Here is a 19,531-nt window from a genome sequence, read left to right on the forward strand (position 1 = left end):
AGGTCAGGTTTTAACTAGAAAAATCTTCAACCCCTAATCTTCGTATTTGTGCTAAGGGAAAAAATTGTCAGGTCAAATGCAAAGGAACGTGACTTTATAAAATATGATCTTTCATTTGTTGCAATCAAGGCTTCATAAACTCAGTAACTACACAAAAGACTGCATTCTTGTTTTTCCTTCCAATTTACATTTAGTCCCTTTAGTATATTCAGAAGAACCCAAGTTCTCACATTAGCATCTATAGAATGAACTTGTACCTACTCAACAGGCAGCAGTAGTTGTCTATTTAGCCCATGATGAACAGAATACACATTCAGTAAGGCGTTTAAATTAATGTTTATCTTAATCTATGAATAAAGTTCCTCATAGACTCTCTGCAATTTTTAGGTTAGCAACATGTATAAAAAGACAGACTACGCTAATATACAAGGTTAATCTACAAGAATCTGTGAGCCAAGGATACAATAATTCTGCTTATCAAATTAATGCCACACACCCCCTCTCTCCTGCTGATCCTGTGATTTACCTGTATTTAAGCTTTCCACTCTTAGAGGGAGACCAGATTGGGCCACAGCAACAAGTTTCAAAGCAATGTAAAATTGACTTCTTCCGAAATAGCCAAGTCTTGTTGCGCCACAGAGCTCCATGATCTGAAACAAAACACAGTTACTTGTACAAAGAAATTTAAAACATGAATAGAGGCAATCTCAAACATTAAACAGCACCCTGCCTTGCATAAAATGCTAGTAACAACTTCCTATACACAATCTTACAGTAACAACTTCACATGCAACCTCTAAATATTATGTGACAGGAGTCAAGAGCATGCAAAAAAAGCAAAAGCACAAGGTCTAAAACTTATATTTTTCTCAATTATCCACATTTCATTTCACCTACCCTTTAGAGGTTCTCCAAAGTTGGTAAGGCAGAATACAAGACAGTAACTGAGGTCATGCTCCTTTAAAAAAAAAAAAAGCAAACTCCTCTTCCCCCCAAAATAATTTCACAAAACCCACAAAAAAAAAAGCCAAAAGAGCACATCATAAACGTCCTATGTCACTATTTGCTAATCCATTAGAAGTTGTATCATTGAATCATGGAACCATTTTAGTTGGAAAAGACCTTTAAGGTTGAGTCCAACCAACACCTAGCTACACAGCCTGGTGCTAAACCATGTCCCTTGGCATCACATCTACGCATCTTTTAAACATCTCCATGGATGGCAATTTAACCACCTCCCACCTCCACTGCAACAGAAAACAGCATTCAACATTTTTAGTATTATATTGTTGATGTAATCCAGAAACACAAAATGAAGAATTCCAAATAATTCTCAAAATTGAACAGTGCATTATTGATGAAATCAGAGAAACAGTCTGCCTCCAAACTTCCCCCTAAAGGATTTCAGTGACAAAGTTAGAATTTAGGAAAAGGGAAAGAGCTAGACAGTTGCAAATGATACCTTCTAGCCTCTTCTGATACAGGCTTGATAAAACTCCACTTTCAACTTCTAAAACAAGCCTACAAAGCATTCATTCAGTACACAAAGAAGTATCCACCCATATGCATGGATTTCAACATGGAAGGATAATTCAGAACTTCAGGTTCTCCAAACAATGCCACAGATGTTGTTTCATTTAAGAAATACAACAAAGTGGTGTTGTGTTGCGATCTTTACAACTACTCTAAGAAATGGTTAGCTTCCTCAGCATCCTCAGAAGTGCCCCATCTAATATCATGAGCTTGAAACTTCTCAAAAGATCCACCAATCTTCTTGTAGTACTAATAATTTCTCTCCTCCTTCAATTCCGCAAGGAAAGAAATGACTGTAAATCAAGAGGTAACAACTCGAACAATAAAATTTTCAGGCATCAGCATCTAAGATAAATTGCCTGTACCCGGCCTAATGTCCAAAATAACCACACTGAGTTTAAGTAACTGCCAGAACTAGAGCAGTGGAGATTAAAGAGACAGATAGCAATTGAAACCAGTGTGATAGTAAAAAAACACTCCTTTTTTTTAAAGCACTGTATCCCGAAAGAATGATAAACATCCATGTACTTGACTATGCCCAACAGAGACAAAGCTTGGGGATCCAGTGGCCTAGCCCTGACAGATGAATAACTGAGCAGATTCTGGAAAAGCTTCTTATGAAAGGAAGCAATGACATGCATTTGGAGCCTATGGTATCATTAAACAGTGACAGCTTTGGTCAGTTTCAAAGCTAGCATTGGACTGGAAATTATCTTGTTTGGAGTTAATCAGTACTGCCAGACTGAAAAAACTTCAGTTACAAGCTGAACTAATAATTAAGCTACTATGACAGATAAATACTAGAAAGACAAGCATGGATTCAAATTAAATAGATATAAATGCAGAAAATATGCCACATCTAAGTAGCACAAAAAGGAGAAAGCTAAGAATATTTTTAAAACCCACAATTCACAAAAAAGAAAGCTCTTATGCTGCTAAACAACAAGCTGTAAAATTCACCCACAGATAGCCAGAAAAGTTCTGTATTTCAAACAGATTACAATCCAATCAGAAATATGACAGAAGGTTGAAGAAAATCATCAAATGCAAACATCTAGTGAAGACTTCTCTGCTGCCAAAACATTTGAACATATTCAAAACAGCCAATCTATAATCTCTTTGAAGGAGGATTTAAACATTCAACAGGTAATAAGCTACACTGATGGGGGGAGGAGAATAATAAAGTAATCAAGGGATTGCTTCTCCTAGATCTCTGTTTAGTGCTTTCATCTTCTTAGAAGGAGAGAGGATAAGGAATTTCCTTAAACTCTTCAAGGATTGCAGAGCCATCTTCAAGACAAATATTCCATCATTGCCTTAGATATGAAGATCCTGAGGTCACACTACTGCAATTAGTTGGATTAAGGCAAGCAACTCTGTAGCTCCAGTATTACTAGAAGCTGTTGATACAAAGAAAAGACAAGAAACCCAAACCGAACAAACAAAAACCCAAAACCCCCCACAAAAAAAACACCAAAGCACTACTCAGCACAGTAACTGTAAATTACAAAACTGCACGTGTAGTCATCATACTGAAGTAACAGCAGCATCAACAATACCAGAATTTGGTACAGATCAGATAGGCGCAGGAAACAGTGTGTTGACAAACGACACCATTTCAAGCACATACCTTTCACAACCCTTACGAGTTTCAAGCAAGAGGTCCTTGAACTGGAAACATTTGTGAATCAAAACCACTAAGACTGGAGAACCTTTAAAAATTCCAAGTGAAGTAGGAAAAAAACATCTCTACCAAACGTGATGAAACACACTTTCCAGAACTCAGAAAACTCTCTAGGAGAGTTTTCCAGAATATCAGAGTCCACCTGCCCCCAGGGTTCTTCTACAAAGCAAATCAAACCCATCACTTGTAAGCATTATTTCCACAAAAGCATAACAGTATTTAGGCAGGGATGACTTCAGTGCTAAAACAATAAATGAAGCAACATGCATGCCACCTGCATATTAAAGATTAAAAAATTTACTCTCTTTGTTGACAGTTACTGAAGTACCTACTGTTCCATACCAGAGGGTAGTAAGAGGCAAGACCTTATGGCAGTTTCAGAAGGCTGGAACTTACAACACACATGGTGTATGCTGACAGAGGGAGCAGTGAACCAACTCATAACAGGATCTTTTGTATCACCTCATCCAAACTATGACATTAACACAAATCTATCCACTAAGGATCAAAAAAAAAACCCAAAAAACAAACAAACAACAACAAAAACCACCAGCCCAAAATTAAAAAAAAAAAAATCACATAGATATGAAGCAAGAAAGTAGAACTGGGATTCTGAATATACATTTGGCCCTTATTTTACTAACAAATTCTTCATTTGGGGCAATCTAGTAGTCCTACTGTGACTTGACATGAATTTTCATGTGGTTATTATTGGTGTAATTAATAAACATATAGAAATCCTACATGGAATCGTAGAATTCCTGCTTGGAATCACCTGCTTGGGAAGGTCCTTGAGATCATCCACTCCACTTCCACTGCTCAAAGCAGGCTCAGCTACAACACATTGCTGAGGACCATGTCCAGTTGGATTTGGAATATATCCAAGGAGGGAGAGACTACAACCTCTCAGAGAAACCTCTTCAGGTGCTTGATCACCTTTACATAAGACATTTTTCCCTTACATTTAAATGAAACAAACACCATGCACAGTATCATAAAGTATGCATCAGACATGCAAAACAAAATTTCATATTTATTTTACAATATTTGATACAAATTTGAGTTAAATTAGGCCATATGAATATACATGTCCTTTAGCATTTAGTTTTGAGTTTTACTGTGCATATTGACAATAATCTTGAAATGAAAAGCAAGAAATACATTTCCTTCTAAAAAAGATCACAGTTACTTCAGCTAAAAATGCCAAAACATTAAAAAGAAAAAATTGCATTCAGTTCTAGGTTATTTAATAAAAATGTAACTGATTAGCTTGATTGTGATTCACAGTTTAAAATGAAAAGCATGATCATGTCAACAATGTTGTTTATGTTCCTTAGGCAGCAATACATTGACAAGAATTATAAAGCTCTTTGCAAACTTAAGCATTAAATAAACCTGACAGGATGTTTTCCAAAACAGAAGTTTATTAGAATATAGCCTCAAATTGGGTACTAGAATATGCTGTACAACAAAGGTTCCTGAAGTCACGTAATCCACTCACATCAGCTACAACAAAATTTAACCACATCCCTACAGTGTAATGTAAACTGGAGCTGTATAAAGGAAAGCTAAAAAAAAAAAAATTCTAATCACCAAAGATATAGCAGGGTAAAAATACCTGACCATCACTATATACCACAGACCTACAAAAAACCTTGCTAGATCGACTATGTTTCTTTCCTAGTAACTTGTTACATTCTAATCTTGTTACTCTTCAACCACTGTTTAATAGATCAATTCTTGCCACTTCAGGTACCTCAATCTGCCTCACTATTACATACCACAGCCTGGCAGTTTTCTAACCACAATCTCTCACCCATCATCAACTGGAGAAAGCAACACTGATTAATTATTCATCACCAATTTCTAACTTTCCTTCAGAAAAATCTCACTTCAATGGTAGCTTTTCTGAGATGCAACAGTTGACAGCACTGAGCAGCAAAAACAAGGCAGAGAACCGACAAAGATTCTCCTTTTGATGAGTTATTTTTAACTAAATCAAGTCTTTGACCCAGTTCTCTGTAAGGCTCTAGAAATGCTGGCACATGGTGACACACAAGGAAAAAAAAATAATAAAAGGAGACTGGATTAAAAAAAAATTCATTAGAAAGTCCAAGTATCACTCTGAATTCTGTTTCAGCACTAATAGCACTATGTGACAAACATTTAAATAGTCTTAGACCTATCTGAAGACCGTTTGCAAAATGGATTTATAAAGGACATTGAGTACTACATTTAGTGAGTGTAAAGAAGTAAACATATATGTGCTGAACTGCAAGTATAACATTACCTCTAATAAACACCTTATTAGGTACTTAAGAAGTATAGTAGTAAATATAGATCATTACTTGATATCCTGTGCTTGGGAATTCTTAGTATATTTGGGACATAGTTGTACTTCATTGTGTAACAAATAGTAAAGCCTCCCTTTTAAGTCAAACTGTATCATGAAGATGGATCTCACTCAATGCCACAAACCTGGCTTAAGAACACAAACCTTTAAAGAAATAAAGCCAATAGTACTGGAGGACTTCCAAGACAACACACTTTCTGGAAACAAACTATTTAGAGTCTCCTACTGACTGAGCCTCTCCTAATACTTCTCCACCCTTGATTTTCAGACTGCACACATCCACAGTGGAAGCAAACTGCTAAAATACCAACAGGGAGAAAAAGCTACTCAGCAGCTCTGACAATTTTCTGTAGATACTTAGAACTAAACTTTCTCATTCCACAGGACATTTCAGGTTCAATTAAATGAAATTTCAGGATTAATCACATCAGAAATAAAGAATTAGCTGTTAAAAAAAAAAAAGACCCAGTATTCTAAGCCTCAAGGGAATGATTCAGCTCTTGTATTTTGGGATCTGTTTTACAAGGGTGTCTACTCCCTGAGTAAGCATTGGCAGATGTGGAATCATGCTTCCATTGTTAACAGAAAAGCAGAAGACAAAAAGCAATGAAAATTTAACTCTGATTTATGACAAAGGCATGTGATACATACACATCTTAGCAAATTACTGTGTTGAACACCACACCAAAAAAAGAAATTCACAGAATTTTCACCTACTCTAGTACTTTTAAGCCAATTATTTTAGGTTATTCCTGATCTCAACCCATTCCAAAAGCAGTCTGCAGCATCTCGTATTGTTCCTGATAGCATGTATGCTTGTGGTGGATTAGCCTCACTTATCAAAGACACTTCCTAATGCAGTAGCTTTGATTTTTCCATTTGTAATCAAAATTTGTGCTCTTGCTAACGGCTCCTGCAAAGGCTGTTACAAGATACACATGGATCTTACCTGCAGAGCTACACAACTCAGTAGTTCCCTTCTTGATTTGGTGTTACATTGTAACCCACATCAAGGGACAAAGATGAGCAGGTGCATCCTACACAACTACAAAAAAGTTCAAGATACTAGTTTAGTGGGGCCATTTCTCCAAAGATCTAGAGCCATAGATTGTCCTACTTGACTACAACTGAAAACCAAATTTTTTCCCAAATATCCTCCAAAAAAAAGAACAGAACAAAGAGGCATATTCTTTTCTGACATGTTCAATAGCACCAACAACAGAAAGTCCAGACAGCCAGATGAATACTCACTCAGAAAGGATCTACTGCTCTCCCAAGTAAAAAGCCATAGCCAAAAGACCTCAAGGTACAGTTGCTCTCTACTTTCATTAAGATTCTCTCTGCTGCTGTTCTGGCACAGCAGGCGTTCATGAGAGAGGTACCTTACAAGCAGTAATGGCAATAAAGAAGCAAGATAAGGAAATAAAATCTGAAACAGAAAAGACAGCCTGGAGACCTATGAGACCCATTACTAATTTTTGAAACATAAAGAGAAGCTCTTTTAAAAGTAGATATTCCACATACCTATATCCTCTTACCATGCAATTTTACTTACTACTAAACGTAAATAGATCCTTCCTCCTGTGCTCTCAGCTGCACAATTACCCATTCCTGAGCACTAACTGTTGCTCATCTATCTGATCCCACAGCATGATTACTCCACTCAGTAAGCCAACAGAAAGCTACTACGTTAGTTATCTGCCCTTTTATTAAGTGCCATCTGTCTACTGTACAACCAACACCTCAGCAGCTACAAGGCACGTGGGAACACATGGCTGTACAAGTTTGTCTCTAAACTTCTTGTAATGCTGCAGTCTCAAGAAAATTGTATGCTTTGCATTTAGGAGGGGCAGAAAAGGCAGAACTTTTTTGCCTTGCCCAACAAAGTTCTCCTCAGAAAGATATATTCACACATAAGGCTAAGAGTTGCCCTCAAAACAAGGGCATGTCCTTTTTCCTGGTGATGCCATGAAAGGTTCAAGCAATAGAAGATAAAGACAGACACTTCAGCAAGAAAGCTCATGCCTGAGCCAGATTGTGATGATTTGAGACTCCACAAGGATTCTGTAACACTGGTGGGATTGTATCTTCTACAATGAGCAAGAGCAGGCAATGTATCCATATACGCACCAAGAAAGCAGCTAGCCTCAGCAGACGCTGGAGAGATATTTTACAAAGATAATATATTTAGCATTTTAAATTATTACTCAAATAACAAGTAGTGCAAGAGAGGTCACATGGGCATTTTAAATTTTTAATTGTGGATGCTCCGGCCACAAAGTATTTAGTTGTATATTTTTCCTGCAAAATTTCTGTAAGTGCTAAATACCGAAGAGAACAGCATTTATATAAACATTTTGATTCCTTTTGGACCTCCTTTATTACTGAGGCATTCCAGTAATTGAAATTCCTTGCTAGTAATTGTTTTTTCACTTTTCCCATTTTAATATTGTCTGCCCACACCACCTCTCATCATTATGCCAGAACAAACATAAGACAAAAAACCCTGAAACACAAGCTTCTGGCTTTTTGCTAATATCAAATGAAGACTAAGGCATTCTGAGATCCCAGAATTAGTGGTCATGCTATGGCCTGGCCAAATAGCACTGCCCTGGTCTTGTTATTCCTGGGCACTTCTATACAAGTCTGCCTGAAGCTACGGCACCCACTACTTTACACTGCTTTCCCATCTCAATCTGTTTTCTTCAGAGCAATCTAACCAGTGTTAATTAGTTACTTCACCCTGCACTGCTGTCCTTCTCCCAAGCAAGCCCTATTAAGTGTTAACAATCTGTCTATCAAAGTTTAAACCACAGTTAAAAGTTCTAAAATCCACACATTTACAGAGCTGTATTTGAAATTCAGAATAGAGCCGCTAACACTGAGTCTTAAACCATTTTAGACGTTTTATTTTAGAAAAAAGAAAAAACAAGTCATACACACTACTGCAGTAAGAACAGACTTACAAAATTCATGACTAACAGTCCAAATCAGGACTAAGTTAGCACCTAATGCTAAATTTTACACAGCTCGGTCCCGTCACTCTTTTCTGGGATTACAGAAGCTGAAAGATGTATTTGAAACCAGGTCTACTCGTTGCTGTTACCATACTTCATGAGTATTTTAGTTGTCAGAAGTCAATTATCTCAGAAATTTAGGTCTGACTGTCATCTTTGTCAAGCCCTTTAACCTATAATAATAAAGCTCTTCTGCAGAGACAGGCATGCCTAAGTTTTACAGGGTTTTTTTTGTGTAACAAGTGCAGGGGATAATTTAACTCTTTAAACACCAACCCCAGCTGGAAAAACAAACAAGTCACAAACATGATCATCAGTTCAGTACATTAGTTTAGAAAGAACGACACTGCTGGCTTAATATCTCTATGATCTAAAGAAATTGTAAGGAGAAAGAACAAATGAAAAATACATTCTTACACTAAATCATTACTGGAGCTCCAGCAAGAAAAATCAGTCAGAATATTGCTCCCACACTCACTTCTGACTAAACTTGAGCAAACAGCAGAACTCCAATCTGAAGTCTAGGAATACTACAAGAAGGACTAACCTAAATGGCTAATATTTATGACCTAACAGGTGTGATGCTTGTCTATAAGGGCTAATGTCTTGAAAGCCAGCAAACATAATTGAAAATTCACAGAGACTGCCAGCAAAGTCCTATAATTTCCTAGTATCTGCAGTAATATTTATTAGACTAAGATGAAGGCGTATTTCCACTTTTTCACTGGCAACAGGTGAAGTGCTCAAAATTTCTAATACAAAAATCATCATCTTTACAAGCAAAAAATAGCAAGTTTACAGTCCACGATTTCATACAGGTTATTTAATTCTAAGACAGCTGGATTTGCCAAAGGCCCTCATATTTCTGGATAGATTTCAGAATTCTATCCAGTCATGTCAGGAAGGATATTAATCTTCCCTGCTGTCATCTGACAGCACATTTAAAAAGAAAAAAATAAACTGTTTTCAAACAAAGCTGAGCTGTGATACTTGAAATTAGCTGAGTGCTTGATAGCACATGTAATTATGAAGGAATTATTTACTATATAAGCAACTATGCAGTAGGAAACGAAGTCAAGGCATTCAAGGGCTCAATATAATTATACTGAGAAGTCAGCCAAAAATAAATAGAAGTCTAACAGACTTAATCTACACTCCTAAAGTTTTGTTATTAATTTGCTGCCTTTCATTTCACAAATTATTCTCTGACTAAATGCTGCTGAGATATGAAGCTACTCAAACTAATTAACTGCAAAGCGAAAACAGTTTGCAACCTGCTATAACCTTTGAGAAGGTAACATCATTAAAGTGGACATTTCACCAGAATTCGGCAGAAAGCTCAAAGCACAATTCACAGGATGCAGAGCAGACAAAGTGCCATTTCTGGCACAGAAAGCAGACTGCTTATATATCTCATCATTACAGAGAAACAAAATGAACCTACTGCTTAGCCAAAAGAAAAGAAAAATACTCTACTGCAGTAACATTTGAGGGGGGAAAACCCATGCAATTCACAAACTGGATATTCTTAACTGCAGATCCAGGCACTGTTTGTATGTACAACAGATTCCTAACAACTCTTATTTCCTAAACAAGAACCGAGTTATAGCATAACACATATACAAACATCCTTCAAATATACAAATACTACGTATAAAATTTATATATAAATTATGTATGATTATAATCATAAAGGCTACAGACTCATCTACTTTATGGTGCTCACAAAAAATACTATGAATTAGTAAGAAAAATCCTACAGTTACACATTTCTACACTAGAAAAGGCATTAGTTGTGAATACTGTTTCAGAAGAAATTATATTTTGTTTTAAAATTGTAGAAAACCTCTGAGCTTTAAAAACAGTCAACAAATCCAAAATGTTTTAGTTTGACTCGAGTGATTTCTTTTTTAAAAGTTGGGGTTCTTTACAGATTAGGTAGAGTTTAACATTAGGAGAGGAATACATCCGTGTTTTTTAAAGATCTAAAAGCACTATGTAATTTTTATTAAAGAGACTCCAGATCCAAAATGCTGAAGGGAAGTCAAGTGATTTGACACATGTAAAGAATTCTAACTTCTTACCCCACCAGTTCTGAAAAGATAATAAATTCATCAAATTAACTAGAACAAGATTGAGTCTTCCTCATGTCTGTGCCTCACAGGTGCTCAGCTTCTACTTGCGGTTGTCATTCAGAAATTGTAGTTGATGAACAAGGCTTTGTGCTAAGAGCCTGGACTTTGCCAGGAAGCAGCTGCATCACAAGTATGTCCTTTCTTGCAACTTTTGATGTGAAGGCAGCAAACTCATAGACCTGAGGCAGACAACCAGCGACAGCAACTTTTTCCATCAATGATATGAGAACAATCAAAACTAATGTCTGTAGACTCCTCAGAACTAAAAAAAACCACACCAAACACACACACATCCCCCCAAAAAAGGGCCAAAATTAGGCTTTACACTAGGTTTTTAACAGGATAACGGAAGTATATTGGAATTGAAGACCCTCAGCATAATTGTACAATTCATCATTTCAAAGACTTTCTAATACTAAATTAGAAGTCAATTGCTGTACAATGTCAACACCGAAGCTGACAATTCGTTTTTGAGAAAGTATATGCAGATACTCATGTATTTCTTGTTTTATAGTAATGTTGTATCTTAAGGTAACATGCCTTGTCTCAATTTCAAATGCACAACTGATTTGCTTCTTGTTTTGTGATTCACAATCGAAGACTGAACATTCTGTGATTGAATGTCCTGAACAAGAAGGAGAGCTATTACTCCCATGAATAATACAAATGCAATGTATCTGTACACAGTATGTATTTGTATATAGTACGCACACAATACAAACTTCACAACATGTTTTTTGTCTCACTGTAGCTTTTACAAGCAACTTCACTATAACTACAGAGGCACCAAGAACTAACTGACTTTAAGAGTATATCTACAATAGCGTTTTAGGTGAGATGTAAAATGTGCTTTGAAAGTCAATTTTCTGGCCATCCTCCCAGCTCTGGCTCATGCCGTGCAGCAGCTCCAGAACTGGCAACTAGTTCTCTTTCGTATGAAGCTAACCTAGAAAATACTCTCTAGGAGTGCACCCAATGAATCCCAGCTAATGTTCAGTCTATGAAATCAGGTGAGAACTTTATCAAAAGAAAACTTCTGCAATAGATACACAAGGCTGATGGTGGCTCATCAGCATCACTTTTGTCATACCACTTGTTAGTACAAACACTGATGCACATGTAACCAAGCCATAATTCAGGCAGCTGAGTGCAGCTAAGTCAAGCGAAAAGTAACGTGACAAAACTCCCTAACTTCCGGCTGAACAAGCTCTCTGAACCAGCTCACTGTTCAAATGAGTGTCAGTGCCAGCATAAGGCAGTTCCAGCTTCTAGTGGTTTAAGCTACCATGAAACCCACACCAGGTCACAACTGAAATATCTAATTGCTCAAGAAAAAAAAGAGAGTTCTCTTTTACTCCAGTCTTGCTTCCTCCCCCATGCCAGCACTGACATTCATTCAGCCCCACTTTTAGCTGATACACTATTAAAAATCAAAAATTGGGATTAATTTTCTGCCTGCACAGCCCCTGATGACAGCATACAACAGCACTGGCTAGCACTTTTGCAAGGAGAAATAGCAGCAGGAGCACATGGCTGGGGGGAGAACTGAACCAACCTACTTTAGCAGCAACTCACCAGGAGATTGGTTTAGCTGCAATGTGAAACCACACCCTGAGAGCAATTTAAAGACTCGTTTAACTGTTGTGAAGTAGCTGGACTTGTTCTCCCAAGACATTTTTATCCACTGTTTTATGCAAATCCCGATTTCAGGAATGTGCACAAAAGAGCAGAAATATGGGTTAATGAAGACTAGTGTTCTCACATATGTGGTTAAGGTAACACCTTCGGTGGGGTATTTTTGTTCTGGTAACAAGGCTGTCCTTTTTGTAGATGTATACCAAGTGGATATACAGCTTTTCTTTCACATGGTTTTGTTGCTTTGTGAGCATATGATTTGTATTCAGCAACCATAACTGTTCCTGTTTTCCAGAGATTCATTTACTCCCATTTAACAGTCAGCTAACAATGTCTCCTAGAGACAGAAATGAGAATGATTAGGAACAATTACCCACATATATTAATTTTTCCTGCTTCAAGACAGGTATCTCACAAATATAACTCTTTGCAGGAAAGCTTTAAAGGTTGGATATACATGCAACAACAGATTTGCAAGCAAAACAAGTTACAAATCTAAAAATGCAAATGTCACACATTTTCATTTCTAACATTCAATTCTGAATTATTCAGTAGTATGGGTCTGTAGATACCTTTGAAGAGGAAAAACGTTGAGGTAGATCCTCAGGACTGCTTGGGCCTGGTGAGTTTGAAGATTGGTACTTTTGCACTATGTTTTGCACACCTACCAAGGTACTTAGCATTCCAGTGGCTGTTACACTTGTACTCAAGGATTATATTAGCATTGGGTAACTGAATCAAGCTCCTTTCCCCACAAGCATCAGGTGCTTCAATTGAACACTGCACTATGCAGTCAAAAGAAAATTCTATCTCCTCCACTGAGTTTCCTTATTTCTTAAACTACATCATCTTGAGGTTTTAGTTACATAGTCACAGCTTCCAAAACGTCAAATGGAATTTCTCAAAGAAGCCCTCATCCAGTGTGTTCCTGTGTGAACCTGAGGTACAACCATCCTTTGAAGAGAACAAAGTAACTAGACAAATAGATTCTTCTGCTCAGAAGTACAAGGCACTTTACAGGTGATCAACAATGACTGTGTGAGGTACTTAAAATGGGTCAAACCTCTAAGGGCATTTTGAGTTTCTCTGTATTATTTACAGTCTCATTCCTGAGGCAATCTAATATCTTGTTTGCCATTTTAACTACAAGGTTTTACTTAAGATCACTACAGTGATAAGCAAGGTCTGTCTACTTCTTGAGTTAATGTATTTAGAACCCATGGAATGATGTCTGAATAGTTTCTCCTCTTCAGATGCAATCTAATTTGCCAGAAAATATCTGACCTTCTCTGCAACAGATAAAGACATAATGCGGCCATTTGTATTTAAAATTCCAAGTCTTTTCAAGCTTTTATACTAAATCCTTGCATAAAACAAAATCTCTAGCACTAGCCTGCTTTACCTATACAGTGATGCGAGCAAGTTCTATGGAAAACAGATTTAAAATACAACAAATAAGTAAACATTCACTCTCCAGGGATGATTTTTCCAAAATTGGTTGGTCATACAAGAGAAGCAGTGGGTGGCTCCTGAGAAACTTCACTCACTGAGCATGCAGACTCTCTTATCATTTAGTCCAGTCTAACAAGTCATCAAAGACATTACTAGTTTTGCCAGAAAGAAGCATTTGTTATTCATCCCTCTTCCACTTTTTAGCATCTTAAACTATTTTAACTACCCCAGCCCAAAACACATCAACAGCAACCCTACATAGCACTGAAGTATTCTCCTAAATCTGGTACTAAATTGCAGAATGCTGAAATTTGTGAAATGTATTTCTGGCTACAATAACTTTTCAAGCTCTGTTAAAAGGGCTGCTTATCTCACTAGGCTGAGGATGAAACTGCATAAAAGGCAGCATGGCTTTTTAGATACAGTTTTACCCACAGCAGTTAAAAACTACATAAACTTTAAAGCACCGAACAACAACAAAAGGAACTGCAAAAGTAGCAAATTATTACAAATAGCTGTTCAGAAGAGCAGTTCACTGGGAATACTTTCCTCAAATAATTACACATGGCACATCAGAACAGACTTTCCCTTCTGTAGGTCAGCAGCTCTACAATGCTACTACTTTCAGACATAATCTAGCCAAGGACTTAAGTGTGAAAACTGTACAGATATGTATTGCAAGTATAGGTTCGTGTCATTCTTAACACTGCATTTTTCATTGTTAGAAGCATTTTGATGACTACAGGTAAGTTAATACCTGCTGGGTATCGATATCCAAAAAAGACTGCACATCTTAGGTGAAGTGGATCAGTATCAGTACCCAACAATACAAACCCAGATTTCCTTCTATGCTGCTCCTCGTCAGCAGACTGTGGGATAAATCTGACCCACGTCCCCAAAAATGCGTTGGGATTCTCATGCTTTGGACGGCCTCTGCGACATGAAGCAAACAACACGCTCTCCTACCAGTTGCTGGACATGGCCAGCAGAGATTATCAGTAGCCCTTCGCAGCCCTGTAGATAGAGGCCCCACAAGTACGTACGCGGGGGCCTGCTACAGTCACACTCAGCACAGCAACTAGCCGCAGCCCCCGCCCTTCCCTCCGCGCCGGCGAGACTCAACCCTTCTGCTCCTGCCCGGCCTCAGGTGGCCGGCTCCTGGGCCGGACAATAGCTCATGAGTATCCTGGCGGGTGCCGCCCCGGCCTCCCCGCCCCGGCCTCGCCACCGTTGGCGGGATGACCCCTGCCAAAGGGCTGCTGAGGCGGGCAAAGGGGTGAGGGCCGAGCTGAGCGCGGCAGAGGGGAGGGGCGGCAGCTCCGAGCGGGGCTGTCTCCCCGCGGGCACTAACGGCGAGGCGGTGCCCGAGCCCGCTGCCCCCGCCGGGAGCCCGCAACGGCTACCTGCATGACCACGTCGTTGGGCAGCTGCGCGGCGCGGAAGAGCTCCAGGACTCGCCCGTTGGACGCCACTTTCTTGGTGCTCTCGGTGTCGCAGTAGGAGAAGAGGTCGCAGTAGTAGCGCTGCTCCGCCTCGCTCAGCGTCAGGCCCTCCATCTTACACCCCGGCTCCGCGCGGCGCTGCTGCTGCTGCTGCCACCGCCGCCCCGCATCCAACGGCGGCGGCCCGGCCGGTGGTGTGGGTGTACAGCGGAGAGCGCGCGGGGCTGCCTCGCGCCCCGGCCCGTCGCGGGGGTGGGGGGAGGGGGGAAGCACCACCACCAACCGCCGCCGCGCGCGAGCGGCCGCTCACACCTTCCCCCCACCAACCGCCCACCCGCTCCGCCCTCCCGCCCACACGGCGGCGCGCCTGCGCCTTCCCCCGCGCCTGCGCGACCGCCCGGCGAGAGCGCGCCCCAGAAAGGGTGCAGGGAAAGAGCGCCCAGTGCTGGGCGACACCAACTCCTGCGCACGATGAGGACCCGGTCCCCACTGAACTAGCGGCGGCGGAAGCGCCAGGCCCGGGGAGATGGGGCTAATAGGGGAAAAGGCCAACAGTGTACCCCGCGGTGCGGTGTCGACACTAACAACAACGCGCCCGTCACGGGGCAGAGTGGAATAGTGGCTGGCTGGACACACCGCCCCCTTTCTGGGTCCCGGATATGCGGTGCGGCCGAGCGTGGCAGCGCCCCCTATGGGCGTGGCGGTACGGGGAGCAGGTGCAGAGACGCCTAGACCTGCGTTGCAGCTCTCCTCGGCGTGCCGTGCCTATAGCGCTGGTAGGCAGGCACTCAGCTGCCGGGGAGAGCTCCCGTTATCCTCAGGACAGCTATCGTAGCTATGACTGCCGCCAACTACTCAGGGCCCTGAGGAAGCTCCCGAGGAAACCACGCGGGGATGCGCGGGCAGCCCGGTTCCGCAAGGCTTTGCGGGTCGTTTGCCGCGCTTGGAAGCTCCACAGCGTTTAGCTCCTGCGGACCAGTCTGGAAAGCAGGCTAGAGCAAGCCAGCAGTACCAGCGGGAGGGGATAAGATAGGGCTGAGCAGCGTCCTTCCAAGGGGGTGCCGACACACGGGGCCATCACCGCTACAGTTTTCCTGGTAACTGGTGAAGAATTACCCGTTCTGCTATACAGGCCCAGCTACAAGTGACTGCTACCCTCAGCATGCTGTCTCCTAACTCCATGCCGTCTCCCAACACCATGCCACACACAAGTGGCCCGGATAGTAACTGTAGATGCGTCAGTCATCTGAGAAAGGACAGGCAGCCCTCGCTTACGCCTTCAGCCGGAGCTCCCCTCACTTGGCACACCTCTTGGCTGTATATTCCTGGACTTGCTGTGTTTCCCTGGGTGAATCTATGCTGCAATATGCTGACGTTGTAAGTTCCCTCCAAGTAGCCTTGGTTTCTGGAGGCAGTTTAACTGATCTCTGACAGAGTAAAGGGCATATGCAGAATGCCACGATCTTTTGTTACAACCTTTTGATTGTTATACAATTTAAATCCTGCTATGGTGGCAGTCCATTATTTCATAATCAGAAGCACCCCTCATTTTTAATTTATCCTTTTTTGCCCATTTCACCATCTATCACAACTCTTTCATTTTTTCTCTTTACAGATTGTTGTTGGCAATTGCTCTACTTCCTTTAAGCACTTCATCCTTTCTGCCTCTTAAGGTAGTCATGTTCTGAACTTAGACATTGATCTTCCTTGCCATCTGCAACACGCAGCATATCCTTTTGCTGTTAAGTAAAGTTTCCAAAACCCACTGGTATGTTAGCTCACAGTAAACAGACAAAAAGATCTTCCCAGAAATGTGCCATTATCAAGCTTTTGTGACTCTGAGTGATACTAATGGTGAAACCATACACAAGCATCACATTTCTCAGTTAGTTATACAAATACAAAATACACCATACTGAAGAAATAATTAACTTTTTTATTATTACCTAGTTACTAAGATTTTATGGAGAAAATGCCCAACAAAAGGTATCAGTAGTGACAGACTTTTAATACAGCAAATTTCAGGCTTTGGTACATGCAAAACTTGATTTAACATCCTTGAATTATTATTTGAACAGAGTAAGAAGATAAACTTTTCTTTGCTCTTTAGGTATTGTGCCTTTTGTTCTCTCTTTTTAATGTATCTTGGAATTGAGAGCTCTGAATAGCTAAGAATTATTCCCCACAAAATGCCCAATTATAGTGTTTTTTTATTGTCTGTGAGGCAACTCTTATGTGACATACATTAATATCAAAGCAGTTATCCTTTTAAGAGGTCCAAATCAGAGAAAATTATCATCATCATCGGAAAAGCAAATCTAATGACCCAGATGGAAAGAAGTACAAAGTTGTTTTGCTGCCCATAACGGCACTTAGAAACAGAGCCAAATTGTACATCAATAGAATATTTTTTTTTTTAGAAAAGGAATACTTTTCCAACTTGATATGCAACCAGAAATATGTATGTCTACTAAAAACCCTCTGAAGTAATGTTTTATTCATTTAAGGGAAATGCCAGTTGAAACACTGCTCAGGTTTCAGTATCTTTGTCAGCTGTGAAATTACTATTGTTTTTTAAAATCTAGTTGGAACACATACTGAGACTCAATTCTAAAAATAACAAAAAAATCATACACATATGCAGGGTCTAGTCTTCATCGACTGTGAGGGCCATGTCTAGGGTCTACCTGCTTTTGATGGGCCTCTCAATCTCTTGAGTTCTTATTACAGTTAGTGGGTCTCCTGTACTATCTTATTTACCCTACAGTAAGATATATGCTCTGATTTATGTTTTTATTTTATCAAAACAGTTTTGAATAACTTTCAACCTTATTAAGTATGTATTTGGGTCTACTTTCCATCTTGCACCTGGTTCCCCAAGCTTAGAAAAATGGCCCCAAGGTTATTTGTCATTGCCTTTCTAAATTCTTCCGCATACATAATGTCGTAGAGCAGGTTTTACAATCTCTGCCAATATACTCCTTTACTTGTGGCTCATCAGGAGTTACAGGAACTTGTTCTATCCTGATTATTTAGTGGAAAGACAAGTAGATTATGGCTAGAAATGAATGGGAGATTTTTAAAGTCTGATGTCTCAGACTTCACAGCTGTTTATTGCTACTGCCTGATCTGTTCAAAAAAGAAGATGCCTTTCTAGGTATGTTATTTTATTCCCACATAGAAGAGTATTTTGAGAATGATGTCAACATTTACCAATGCAAGAAGCCCCTGTTCTGCTTTTCTAAAAGCATCCTTACTTCCTTTCTATAGAAGCAATGTTTTAATGCAAGTATAACTACTTTGCAGATGTTTGTACTCATACATTTCTATATTTCTGTATGTATGTTCTGTGTGCTACAATTCACAACCTCCTTCCAACCAACCTTGATGTTTACATTCTTGCAATTTTGAAAAACATCTGTTTGTCGTATGGACAGATTTCACCTGCTGCTGATTTTACTTTCTACAAAAATGTCATCCATATTTCAAAGAACCTACCCTCTGTTCTACTAGTCCTGCTGGGATTGTTTCTCCGTCAGAAGGACATCCCACATTTAAGGCTATAGTGGGTGAAAAAATCCTTTCCACACAGAGCCATGTAGCAGACAGTAACAAGGAGGGGGATATTGTACAAGGGGAGTGCCTTTGCCCAACACATACCAAAAGGGAAAATAATTATTTATTTCTCAGCAGCTTTCATAGTATGTTGTGCCATCACCAAAATATGTATGGAATCCTGGCTGGAGACACCTACTCTGTGAAGCATTTCATATTTCTCTGTGTAAGTTTCCTCAGTGGAGAATGAATAGTACCTTTTCCGTATCATTCACCATTACATCTGCTCTCCTTTAAGCTTTTAATTGGCATGTATCTACCATGGTCCTTCTAAAAGTTGTACATATTTCAAAAATTGCCCTCTTTTTCATCCAAATATGTCAATTGATTGAAAGGATTAAGTAGTCAAATGGAAGTCTCCAAAGGAAAACGTTTGTGATTAGAAAAATCAAAGTGGAAGATACTGAAAAGGACAAATCCCTACTGCTTTATGATTTTGGCAGATTTCTATGTGAAATTTCATCTCAGCACAGCTGTATATGTTTGATAGATTCCAGGAAGGAATTCCTTCAGAGAATTAATTGACAACAGAGCGCTGCTACATAATTACCTGAGCGCCTCAAAAGCCTTAGCAGCTGGTCAAATCCCACCTCTTTTTACAGTTTAAAACTATCCTTGTTTCTTCTAAAAGCAGATGATCACAGAATCACAGAGTGTTAGGGGTT

General features: G+C 39.8%; 1 protein-coding gene across 4 annotated transcripts in view; it reads right to left on the reverse strand.

Moving 5' to 3' along the window:
• Positions 1 to 15,365, reverse strand: part of REPS1 (RALBP1 associated Eps domain containing 1) — a 59,172-nt gene extending 43,807 nt beyond the window's left edge. For all 4 annotated transcript variants that reach the window (XM_054392383.1, XM_054392375.1, XM_054392367.1 and 1 more), the window contains exons 1-2: positions 15,213 to 15,365; positions 527 to 650 (exon numbers count right to left, since the gene is read on the reverse strand). In XM_054392383.1, coding sequence (XP_054248358.1) covers positions 527 to 650; positions 15,213 to 15,365 — 277 coding nt within the window. The remainder of the gene's footprint in view (positions 1 to 526; positions 651 to 15,212) is intronic.
• Between the last annotated feature and the right edge of the window lie 4,166 nt (positions 15,366 to 19,531).

Source organism: Indicator indicator, chromosome 2, assembly GCF_027791375.1.
Source record: "Indicator indicator isolate 239-I01 chromosome 2, UM_Iind_1.1, whole genome shotgun sequence".
Taxonomy (NCBI): Eukaryota; Metazoa; Chordata; class Aves; order Piciformes; family Indicatoridae; genus Indicator; species Indicator indicator.